At 43.5% G+C, this 12,698-nt stretch overlaps 1 protein-coding gene across 1 annotated transcript in view; it reads left to right on the plus strand.

Annotated features, from left to right (window-relative positions):
- The window catches only part of SCD5 (stearoyl-CoA desaturase 5), a 190,236-nt gene that overhangs the window by 101,297 nt on the left and 76,241 nt on the right, over positions 1-12,698 (plus strand). Inside the window, exon 2 of the mRNA XM_004472647.4 lies at positions 2,680-2,810. Within this exon, the coding sequence (XP_004472704.1) occupies positions 2,680-2,810 (131 nt within the window). The remainder of the gene's footprint in view (positions 1-2,679; positions 2,811-12,698) is intronic.

Genomic DNA, 12,698 nt, shown 5'->3' on the forward strand with positions numbered 1-12,698 from the left:
TGATTACTTGGCAGTTGAGAAAAATCATTAGTACAGACATAAAGGCCAGGGGTGACATAGAAAATAATTGTCCATGGACTCATGACCAAGTTTAAGTTACAATAACAAAGGAGGGAAGGGGATGTGGCTCAGGCAGCTGGGCTCCCGCCTACCACATGGGGAGGTCACTGATTCAGATCCCGGTGCTTCCTAAAGAAGACAGCGAGCTGGCTTGATGGGAAGGCACAGCAAGCTGATGCAACAAGAAGATGCAACAAAAGATGTGGAGGAAAAACCTGAGAGACAAAGCAGGTAGCAGAGGTGGCTCAAGTGATTAGGCACCTCCCTCCCATATCAGAGTCTCTGGTTCGGCTCCTGGTGTCTCCTAAAGAAACAAAGTAGATAAACAGACACAGCAAGTGAAAAGCAAAAAAGGGGTAGGGAGAAATAAATAAATAAAATAAATCTTTAAAAATAAACAAACAAATTACAAAGGAGGACAGTGCTTTTTATTTACTGCTTCTACGATTTGTGGATGAGTTTGTTTGTTTCCTTTTAGCCTTTCAAGTAAGGAATGATTTGTCAAGCTCGTGAAAACCAGATGTATTCAAGTACTCATTAATTTTAGTGTCACAGGGAGGTCTTGTTTTTAGACCCTTGTAAATATGAATTGAAATCAAGATCAGACACTTAACTTTTGGAAGACGTAATATTGTGCTCCATTTAGATTATGTATATTGACACCAAAGTTGCTCTAGTAATTCTTCCAGAGAAGTCCTACGGTGGGCTCCCTTGGAAAGACTCCTCCCAGCGCAGAGTGATTCACAATTGCTCTGGGGATGCACTCACAGTTGGAGGTTCATTCTTTGGCAATTCTTTATGGAGTTCCCAGTATGTGCTATGGTGCTGGAAGTAATTATGTAGGGTAATCTGCCTGATCCTACCTTCCTCTAGCCTGGTTTGGGGTTCTATCTCCAGGTAAGGAAGCAACTCACCTTTTAATTTAGATTGGGAGCCAATATATAAGCATGACACGGAGTGTAGAAAAATGAAGATAAAACTTACCTTATGTCTCCCAGAGGCAAAGAGAAGTATAATGGTTGGGAATTAAGTTCTTGGTTAAAACAGACCTGGGTTTGACTTTTAGCAAAGACACTTTCTAGTTTTGTGAACCTGGAAATTAGTTAACTTCTTCAAGTCTTTGTTTTGTCTTCTGTGAAATGGAGCTAATGATGATATCAACCCTAGAGAGTTGTTTTAATAAAATAATCCAAGTTAAGCATTTAGAATTTTAGGGCACATATGAATCCTCAATAATCATTTCAAAACCACTAGAATGGTTGTGATCATCTCAGGAATGGTGATTTCCGATCCTCTCCCCCCGCTTGTGTGTCCCTTCCACCATGCACATAATCTCTCCAAAATCTCCATACAAAGAGCAAACCCACCACCATTTAGGGATGGCTAGTAGTCAGGACATAGGCTTTGCAACTAGGTAGACTTAGGTTTATTTGCAGGATTCCCCAATTATTTAGCCTTTCTGAGACCCAGTTCATCAACTGTAAAATGAGAACAATAGGACCTTGTTGCAAGGACTAGAGATAATAGATGTATGTGTGTGGCATATAAAGAGCTCCACTTCAGATTGACTTTAACAAATCCCCCCCTTGAACATCATCTCCATCTTGGGTCATAGTGATAATGTAGCTATGGTTTTCTAGAAGACAAACCTCAGCTGTGCCTGCTGTCAGTCTTACCCTCTCTTACTTGGCAGCATCAGACTTTGTTGCTTTTAGGTCTGGTGTAATTTCCTTTAAGCCAAGGAATATGGAACCATGGCAATGGACATTACTATTTAGCAACTTGCTGTTTGTACAACTCACATCCTGGCACGAATGCCAAGAGGAACAGTAAAGGTCAAGCTCTGCTCCACTGAGAATGGGCATGTAAGACTGAGTTACTGGGAAGCTGACTTGGCTCAATGGATAGAGCGTCTGCCTATCACATGGGAGGTCCGTGGTTCAAACCCAGGACCTCCTTGACCCATGTGGAGCTGGCCCACGTGCAGTGTTGATGTGTACAAGGAGTGCGGTGCCATGCAGGGGTGTCCCCCATGTAGGGGAGCACGCCGCCTAAGAAGAGCTGCCCAGCGCGAAAGAAAGTCCAGCCTGCCCAGGAGTGGTGCCGCACACACAGAGAGCTGATGCAGCAAGATGAGGCAACAAAAAAGAGACACAGATCCTGGGCCGCTGACAAGAATAGAAGCGGACACACATCCAAAAAAAAGAACACACAGCAAATGGACACAGAAAGCAGACAACTGGGGGGGCGGGGGAAGGGAGAGAAATAAATACAAAAAAGAAAAAAAGACTGAGTTACTAACACACTAATGTGGTTGTGACTGGCGTTAGGACTGGCAAGAGACATCAACAAATAAAATATTTGTTTGAGGTAGAAAGGGAAAAAATGGTGTTTAAAGGTCGAAGTTATCTGAGGAAGGTACTCCCTGCTTCTGCCCGATACAGGAAATCTACAAATCAAAAATAAGGCTGTGTTTTCCCAAGTCATCGATTCTTCACCTTGCAGATTCTTCAGCTGACACCATTTCACATGGGTGCATATTCAGGAGAGAAAAAAGGATGAGGGATGTTTAAAAGGTCAATGACATTTGCTGACATTCTACCTGCTTGTGTCTTGCAGCTTACTTCTGCTTCCTCCTGACTGCACTGGGTGTGACAGCTGGTGCCCATCGCTTGTGGAGCCACAGGTCCTACAAGGCCAAGCTGCCTCTGAGGATATTTCTGGCTGCTGCCAACTCCATGGCTTTCCAGGTGGGGATGGAGGATCTGGTCCTCTGTGCCTTAGGAACCCAGCGCAGATGGCACTGGGCAGGGATGCACTCCCTGTGAAGCAGACTCCTGTCTTAATTTGCCTGAGCAGCATGACAAAGCATGCCAACAGGTGACTCAAACAACAAGAATGTATTGTCTCATGGTTTTGAAGGCCAGAAGTCCAAAATAAAGACATTGGCAAGGTCATGCTTTCTCCCAGGGTTGGTAGTGTTCTGGTGGTGGTAGTCCTCCATCACCTGACTGTCTCTTCTCTCTGGCTTCTTCTGACTGCCTCTGAATTTCTTCTCTTTATAACACCACCAGTCCCAAGGATTAAGACCCACCCTGATTCAGTTTGGCCACACCTTAACTAAAATAACATCTTCAAAAGGCCTCTTTACAAGTAGGTTCACACCCACAGGAATGCAAATTAAGATTTTTAAAAAAAGATTTATTTATTTATTTAATAACCCCCCGCCCCGGTTGTCTGTTCTCTGTGTCTATTTGCTGCGTCTTGTTTCTTTGTCCGCTTCTGTTGTCGTCAGCGGCACGGGAAGTGTGGGCGGCGCCATTCCTGGGCAGGCCTCATTTTCTTTCGCGCTCGGTGGCTCTCCTTACGGGGCACACTCCTTGCGTGTGGGGCTCCCCTACGCGGGGGACACCCCTGCGTGGTGGCATGGCATTCCTTGTGCGCATCAGCACTGCGCATGGGCCAGCTCCACACGGGTCAAGGAGGCCCGGGGTTTGAACCGCGGACCTCCCATGTGGTAGACGGATGCCCTAACCACTGGGCCAAGTCCGTTTCCCCAAATTAAGATTTGAACATGTCTTTTGTGGAGACATGATTCAGTCCCCAACCACCCCCATCCCTGACACAATCTCAGGCCCTCAGCAACTCCAGCCTGTCCCATGCTTGTATTTCCTTGTGGAGTAAGATACAGTAAAATGTCTCTGGGGGGTTTAGTGCTTCAACCCATGTTGAACTCCTGGCAGGGGGAAGGAGATTCCTTCATCCAGAAACCATACCCTGTTGCGGAAGCAGAGAGATTCAGTTATCACGTATTGAAGGCCAGGACTCAGGAATATTCTTGAGAAGGAAAAATTTATTATGACTGGCCAGGCCTAGGGACTCCTGTCCAAAAAGCTGAGCCCCGAATAGGACTTCTGGGCCCATTTTATACAGAGGATGTAGGAGGGGGGGAGTCAAACGGTGCTTTTATGAAAAAAAAAAAGACTTTTCTTTGTTAGTTTCTTAGAGTTTTAAGTGTTTGTCTGAGTACCAGATAGGTTTTGAATTAATATATCCCCCACGTTCCAGTTAAGCTTGAATTAATCTATCTCCCACATTCTGTGGGGATATAAGTTTGAATACACATTCAGTCTGCATCCTTCCTGAATATTCAAAGCCTATAGAGCCTATATCACTTAATTGGCTTTCCAGGAACTAGGCATACTTGGATATAGAATAAGATAAGTTTGAATTCATGCACAGGCCATATTATTCCCTAAGTGTGCTCTGAAACCTTAACATTTGTCTAGCACTAACCAGGGGCCAGAATCCATGCTGAGCATGCTGTATGCACTTCGCATTGGAACCTCAGAATAAACCCATGAGGTTTATGTGTATCCCCATTTTATAGATGAGGAAGCAGGCTTAATGAGGCTAAAGAATGTGCCCAAATTATGTGGTTAAAAATGGTAGATCCAGGTTAAGCAAATGCAGACCTGCCCAACTCCATTCCTCTTACAAAATATATTCCTGAGATTGCCCTATGAGGTCATGGTGGAAGGACTATTCAATCTAGAGTTGGAAGACAATGATTTAAGTCTTATTCTGATAGTTGCTAGTTCTGAAGCCTGGGGAGAATCACTTACTCACCTGCAACTTTTTCACCTGTAAAAATAAGAACAATATTTCTTTCCCAGAGTTGTTAAAAATTACAGGGAGTTATATAAATGTAAGAGAGTGTCATCACTGCACTTTGATTGGGCCATACCTTTTAGAACTATCCCAGTCTTAAACGATTTCCCATCATCTTTGGGATGTTCTGAACTACTGTAATTTTTTTGTTGTTGTTTTTGTTTTTCAAATTCTGGCTACTAGCTTTCCTTTTTGTTTTTCTCCCCCTTTCCCCCACACTGCTGCTTTCCTGTCTGTGTCCATTCACTGTGTGATCTTCTATGTCTGTTTCTTTTTTGTCTTCTTTTCTTGTTTTCTCCTCTAGGCTTCAACAGGAATTTGGTCCCAGGGACCTCCAATGTCGGAGAGAGGTTCCCTGTCACTTGCTCCACCTCAGTTCCTGGTTTCTTTTCTGTCTTGCCTTGACTGTCCCGTGTCTCTCTTTTGTTGCATCATCATCTTGCTGCGTCACTTGCTGTGTGGGCCTGCAAGCATGCCTTTACCAGGAGGTCCCAGGGATTGAACCCGTATCCTCCTGTATGGTAGATGGATGCCCAATCAGTTGAGCCACATCCGCTTCCCTGGAATTTTGGTTTGATCATAGATGTCTACTTTCCCAGCTCCTCATCTGACCCTGGCAGGGTGGGTGGGAACAACTTGTTTCCAAAGTTTTTGCCATATATGAGTGCATGCAATTCCAGACCCCATGTATTTTCACATGTAGGGAAGCAGTGGCAATGCCCAAACTGCCTTAGGGTCCAAGGAAACAAGCCACCCAGAATCTTCTTTGTGACTCTCAGACTAGCAACCCCTATGCGGTCACTTCTGCCTTGGGCCTTCGCCATCCCAGCAAGATAGCCTGATCTGAGCGTTTCTCTCTATTCTTGTCTCTAAGAATTCATTTCTATACTTTGGGCATTTTCCCATTTTGGTTTAAGCTTTCATAATATAACAAATAGGATATAATACTATAGGCCAATTAGGAAACACAATTCATATTATGATTATTTACTAATTATAATTTAATCACAGTTGGAATTAGTAGCAGGGACCTGGGGGGGAGGCGGGACTCTTGTGCACAAAGGATTAGTTGGCAGTTGCTTGGCTTCCTGTTCTTTTGTTCACCATTGGCAACCTGAGCTCTGCTGTGCTTTATTTTGACTTTAAACCCTCTCATTTCAATGTTGTGTTTGTTAATCATACTAATGAGTTACAATAATGATAATTAAGGTACTCTTTGACTTAGGTCATAGATGCTATTCAGATCTTTTATTTATTTCACCCAAGCAATTTATTATTTTTAGCTTCTAATTACACACATCATGTAATTACAAAACACCTCTCCTGGAATTTTTTTTTCCAAGATAAATAACTTGTAATTGAAAACCTAAAATTCTAATTTCTCTTTTCCCAACAAAACTATTTATAACACAGTTTTTGAAAACATGAGTTTCCTTAATAAATTTATAACAGGGTATCAGACTATGATTTTAAATTTACTTTGGGGAGATAGTCCGTTGTTGAAGAAAGTATCCAGGTCCAAGAATAAATTCTTGGCTCTGTCATATGCTAGATGTGGGCCTTTGTCTCTATCTGAAGTTTCTTTATTTGCAGTTTCTTTATCTGCAAAGGGGGGGAAATAATATTTACCTCACAATTATTGGAAGGATGAAATAATGAATATAAAGGGCTTAGCTTTATCAGAATTAGCACATGACACATTCATTTTATGTTCCTATAAAAAAGGACATTGTTGGGAAGTGAATATGGCTCAAGCAATTGGACTCCAATCGACTACATAGGAGGTCCAGGGTTTGATGGTCAGGGCTTCCTGGTGAAGGCAAGCTGGCCCTTGTGGCAAGCTGGCCCATGTGGAGTGCTGGCTTACACAGAGTACTGCCCATGCAAGAGTGCTGCCCCATGCAGGAGTGCTGGCCCACGCAGAGAGCTGGCGCAGCAAGATAACACAACAAAAAGGGACACAGAGGAGAGACAATAAGAGATGCAGCAAATCAGAGAGCTGAGGTGGCGTAAGAGAATGATCGCCTCTCTCCCACTCCAGAAGGTCCCAGGATCGGTTCCCAGAACCACCTAATGAGAATATAAACAGACCCAGAAGAACACACAGCAAGTGGACAAAGCAGACAATGGGCGGGGGGGGGGGGGGGAGGTAATAAAAAATCTTTTTAAAAAACCCACATTTTTAAACAAATGACTCCATGAATGAATGGCTTTAAAAAGTATTTTTAGAAATCATCAAATTTGAATTATTCAAACTTCTTCCAGCCCCATGTTTGGAATTCATTCATTCAACAAATATTTATTGGTATTCATCTGAGCATAGGAGATATAATGATGAGCAAAATCAGCCACAATCCTTGTCTTCATGGAGCCTTCAGTCTAGTGAGACTACAGAATTCCCATAATTCCCCAAGAGGAATTTCAGTGCTTCATGGGTCTGGGGTTTTACGTAGGCGAGCAGTATCTTGAAGATCAGCACAGGCCGGCTTCCATAACAATGCACGTTGTGTCAGTGGGGAAGAACACAGCCCAGCAGTGGAACCAGACCTCTTAACCCCAGGAGGAGAGCGAGCTGGACAACTGAAAGGTCCGCTCTGGAGTATTGACCTGACAATGCAGAGTCATTGATTTATCTTCCCTTCGGTGTTCCCCCCCATCTCCCTTCCCCCCTGGGTTTTCACAGCTTCTCCTCCTCCCCCAACTAGAATGGTCAGGCCTTTGGCCAAAATAAGCAAGTCAGGCCATGGTTAGCTTTGTCTGAGGATCAGCAGGGCTGTTGCTGGATGCTGTGAACAAGATCTTGGTCATCAAGGACAATCTTACTAAAACTAGGATTTCAATGTTTTAAACTCCTTTTTTACTTCCATCTAAAGAAAATATTTATGTGGAGGAGGGGGGTTAAAGGAGACATGCTCCTTAGCCTTGAAAAGAGGGAGATGGGGCAGGAATGACTGACAAAGGAGCTCTAATAATCCCTTGTCCCTACAGCACCCTTGCATTCAGCTAGGAACCCCTTAGTTCCTCTCCAGTCTATCCTTCCTTACCAGTGGGATGCAGGCCAGCCTGAAGACTACTTGCAAATTCCTTATATTTCTCCTTGTAATTTTCTTCTAGTTAAATATGGACCCAGGTGAGGGATTGCTGCCATCCAGGGATTTCCAAGAGTCCAGTTTTCACAAGCAGATATCAAGACTGTACATTTGTCCTCTCACGCTTATACACCCTCCCCTGTTGGCTGCAGCGGGGTCTGTTGTGAACTCAGCCCCTGGTTGGATGCTTCAGCCACCTCATGAGATCAGGGTAAAGAGGTATGGGATTTAGAGCAGGAAAGTGCTTCAGGGATCTGGTCTGAATTATCTCATTTTACAGCGGGGAATGAAGGGGGTAAACAGAGCCCCAGAGAATGTCAGGGACTTGTCAAAGGTCACACAGCTAGTTAGTGGATAGACTCAGACTGGAACCCAGGTCTCCTGACCTCCACGGATCTCTTAACTCAACCATGGATGTTTTTATGTCGTGTCCCACAGTGTGATTTGTGAATAGACCAAATCTATATATAAATCTGTCTAGGAAATCATACAATCATGGCCCATGCACTTTGGCAATGTGTAATAATAGCAATAACAATAACAATGATAATAACAACGACAAAATCCTAGCTAACAGTTGAGTGCTAATGATACACCGAGCTCTTCACTAAGGACTTTATATAGTCATCTCATCACACGCTTACAAGGTAGAAACTGTTATTTTCCTCATTTGATAGCTGAGAAAACTGCAACAAAAGAGGTGTATAACCTGTCCAGGGGCATACAAACTGAAGTAAGAGATCTGGAATTGAGATGCAAGCAACTTGACTCCAGAGGCCACCCTCCTACAGCTAAGCTCTAATACCTCCCAGGATCAACATGCATATTTATGCTTTCATTCAGCAAATTCCTGTGCTAAGCATTGCTCCAGGTACTGGAGAATAAGTCAGATGAGGTCCTCTCGCTTACAGCACACATCTTCCAGGGAGAGATAGAGCGCAAATAAGTAAGAAAATGAATAAACAAATTTACTCAGAGAGAGAAAAGGATATGAAGAATTTAAACAAATTGATGTGATAAAGACTACCAGGAAAGGGGCTTTCTATGGAGAAGAGAGTCAGAGAAGACCTTGCTGAGGAGATAACATCAGACTGAGACGGGAAGGAGAGAACAGTTAGGGGAAGAGCCCTCCAGACAGAGGGAGGAGGCAATGCCAGGCTCCAAGGCGGAAGCAAGTATGGTGTACTCAAGAAACAGAAAGAGGCCAGCGTGGCACATCCCTGTGAGTGTGGGAGAAGGTGATCGTAGAGGAGGTCTGAGAGGCAGGCAGGTGCCCCTAAGCCCTAGAATTTGAGCCCAAACGCCATGGAAAGGTATTGTAAGGTTTTGGGCAGGGCCGTGGCATAGTCTCATGCATGCCAGTGGCATGGCTCAGCCTCAGACCATAGCCACGAGACCCTGGAGATTTTGTGCCAGATTCAGTATCACAGAGAGTCCCCCAAGCCTGGGTCTCTGCAGGATCTGCATGCCAAGGAAGAGGACTTGCTAATGAACCAGTGTGCTCAAGCACAGCTCAGAGTGTAAATAGCGGCAGTTGGGTCGAAGGAGAAAAAAATACTTGAATGCTACAGCAGCCTCAAGAATCCCAAACTTTATGTAACTTTCTGTGCAAGTGCCAATTCTCACTCCAGAGATCCTGCTCCATGTTTGCCACCTTTCTTTACCACAAGCCCAAACTTCAGATGGACAGCTTCTTCTCTGCATGTCGGAAGCAGGTTCTCCTTCCTCCTTTCAAGTTGGGTGACGTTGTTGTGACCTGTGTGAACAAGTTACAGAAGTAGTCCTGACCCTGAGGCCCTGAGAAACCTTCCTGGTGTGGTGTTTGAAGAGATTTTCCTGGCATGCCTCCCACTGTCCTCTTTCACAGCATTTTGCCCTCTAGGGAACATTTGGAAGTCAAGTGGAAAGGGCAAACAGCTTGGTCCTCTCTGAGCAACTTCTCTTATTCTGTGCTCGTGATGGCAATTTATTGATTCATGAAAGCATCGTTGTTATATATGTGCTACTTTGTAAGTCTGTCTGTTATGGCCTGATACTTGGGCAGATGAAGGGGTGGAGATGGGAGGAGAGAGATGGAAACACTCTCCTGAAGCTGCTACGGGAGGCATGGCATTTTTTTTCTGTACTTCACTTCCTATCAAATAAAATTGCTCTTTTAAGTAGAGATTAAAATTGCGTCACCCCTAAAATGACTCAATTCCTTCTTTGGGGATCTAGGTCAGTGAGAGCAGGTGAGATGATAGAAATCACCCAAGGAAATGAAGCTTTAGGGAGTGAAAATGTGATAGCCCGAGGAAAGAAAGTAATTTAAATAGAAGACAGACCAACCAAGAGGGCTAATCTGTCTCTTTTATTACCCTTTCCTCCCCCAATATGATGTACACTCTTGAATGCAGATCTTACCCTCTTTGTACAATGGATGTGCTCCTGTTTCAAGGTCATTACATTTTTGTAAACAAAAGAAATTATATTTTAAAGACAGAGGAAAGGTTTTTATTTAAAGAAGTACTTTATAAAGAGAAGGATATTTCTGTAATCAAATAATCACTAGGTTTTATATATTAATATAGTGCCACATCTATATCAAAAGAAAGTATGCTCATTTAAGATGAGTTACACATACAGTCCTGTCAGTTAGGAATCTATTCTGAATCATATTTTCAAGATAAATGTTTCATTCTTCCTTCTTTTCATAAAGAAGATCACCAGATGTGCTGCAGTCAAGGTCCCTCTTTAATTACCCTCTCTCCCTCTGCCAATCTCTTGTTCTCCTAGAACCACAGGAAGTTAGAGCTGGGAGAACCTTAGAATCCATGCGTCTACTCTTCATCCTAAGACTTGAAGAAATGAAGGCCCAAAGTAGTTTATTTCTACTGTCTGTTTTTTTTTTCCCCACCTCATTTCCAAAAATGTTTGTGGATGTCGAAGGAGACAGTTGCAATGCAATTTCTTGAAAAGCTGTTTCTCCCTGTACCTGCCACAAATCATTTGGGCTGAGATAGCAAGTTGTCATTGCTTATTCTTTATTCCATTGCTATCCTGCCAGACACGCTTAGTGTTGCTGCTTTCTAGGTTTCTCAACCCACTGATTATTTTGCATTTTGGATGATTTCTTTCCCAGCTGCCTTCATTTGCATTTTCCTAAATCAAATCTCTCATTGTGTTATTTCTATTCATATTTCTACCCTCTTTAGATCCATCTGTGTTATTTCTCTATCCTCAATGGTGTCTGTAGCACTTCTAAATTTAGTACCAACCAAAAAATGTTATTAACAAAATGTGTACACCCTGTTCCCAGTCATTAATGAAGATGCCAAATAAATCTGGTGCTAAAAGATGCTTTGCAGCCTTCCATTAGTTGTCCCCTCTCCCCACCTTCCCATGAGATATTGAGCTGCTTTTCATCACCGTTCTTGTTTATCAAGGCTCAGGCTTTTCAATCATCCTGGCCCCGTCCCCTTTAGAGCCAACTGGCGCTCTTGTTGCAGGAATGTTTCAGGAGGGCTGTTTTGCTGTTTTAAATGTTTTAGCAAGCTCTGAAGAGACAGTTTCAATGGGAATCATCCAAAAAAAAATGTTAGTTAATGGTGAAGCTTAATGGTTTCACCATTAGATGAACTTTCTAGCCTTGTTTTTTCATTTTTATTTTTTGAGGTATGGGGGCCAGGAAATGAACCTGTGACCTCATGGGAGGCAGGTGCTCAAACACTGAGCCACATCAGCCTCCCTGAGTTGTTTGTTTTGCTTGTTGTTTGTTTTTGTTTTTTCAGGAGGCACCAGAACCAAACTGGGATCTTCCATGTGTGAGGCAGGAGCTCAACAGCTTCAGCTACATCTGCTCTCCTAGCCTTGCTCTTTTTTTTTAAAAAAAAAGATTGATTGATTTATCTTTCCCCCCACCCTCCCGTTTGCTGCCTGTGTCCATTCACTGTGTGATCTTCTATGTCTGTTTCTTTTTGTCTTCTCTTCTTGTTTTCTCCTCCAGGCTTCACCGGAATTTGATTGTAGGGACCTCTGATGTGGGAGAGAGGTTCCCTGTCACTTGTGCCACCTAAATTCCTGTTGTATCTCGCCTTGACTCTCCCCTGCATCTCTCTTTTGTTGCATCATCATCTTGCTGCATCGCTCCCTGCCACGTGGGCCTGGCACGCTTTCACCAGGAGGTCCCGGGGATTGAACCCAGGTCCTCCTGTATGGTAGATGGAAGCCCAATCGCTGGAGTCACATCCGCTTCCCTAGCCTTGCTTTTTAACATTCTTTTATCAGGCAGGCACATTTGATTATCTTCATCTTCTGTTGAACTTTTTATTGCTTTTTTGTGCAAATCTGTTAGTTAATTCCCTTTGAATTTAAAAGTATATAAAGCATTATATGCTTGTGAGTCTGAGAAATGGCCCTTGTGACGAAAAGCCTCCAGTCTGGCAGAACTGGCCAGACTTATGTATAATAAAAAGAGTCTCTTAAAAGACAACGTGCAGTTAAGTTGCTCAAGAGCTTCCCATTGCCTGTAGAAGTATGAAGATGGGCTGGGGTAGCTGGGGAAAGCCTAATGCAGGAGAGTTTGGGGCTGAACACGGAAAGGGGAAAAGGATTTGCCTAGGCAAGGCAGACGAAGAGGGCAGAATAATCATGGCATCCTGTGTAGAAAACCAGGCTGACTGATGAAGTCAGCTGATGGGGTGTGGTGTGTGGCAAATCCAGCTCCCTGTGTGACATCTCTTGTTGGATGTCTCTTAAGTATCTCAAACTCAACATGCCCAAAACCAACACTGTGACTCTACCCTTCTCCCCTATAAACTACTTTTCTCCTAGTTTTCCCTACAAGGAACTATGCTACCAGAGAATTCATGATATCTCCTTTCCCCTCATTGTCCCTCA

The sequence above is a fragment of the Dasypus novemcinctus genome, chromosome 1 (assembly GCF_030445035.2).
Source record: "Dasypus novemcinctus isolate mDasNov1 chromosome 1, mDasNov1.1.hap2, whole genome shotgun sequence".
NCBI classification, from domain to species: Eukaryota; Metazoa; Chordata; class Mammalia; order Cingulata; family Dasypodidae; genus Dasypus; species Dasypus novemcinctus.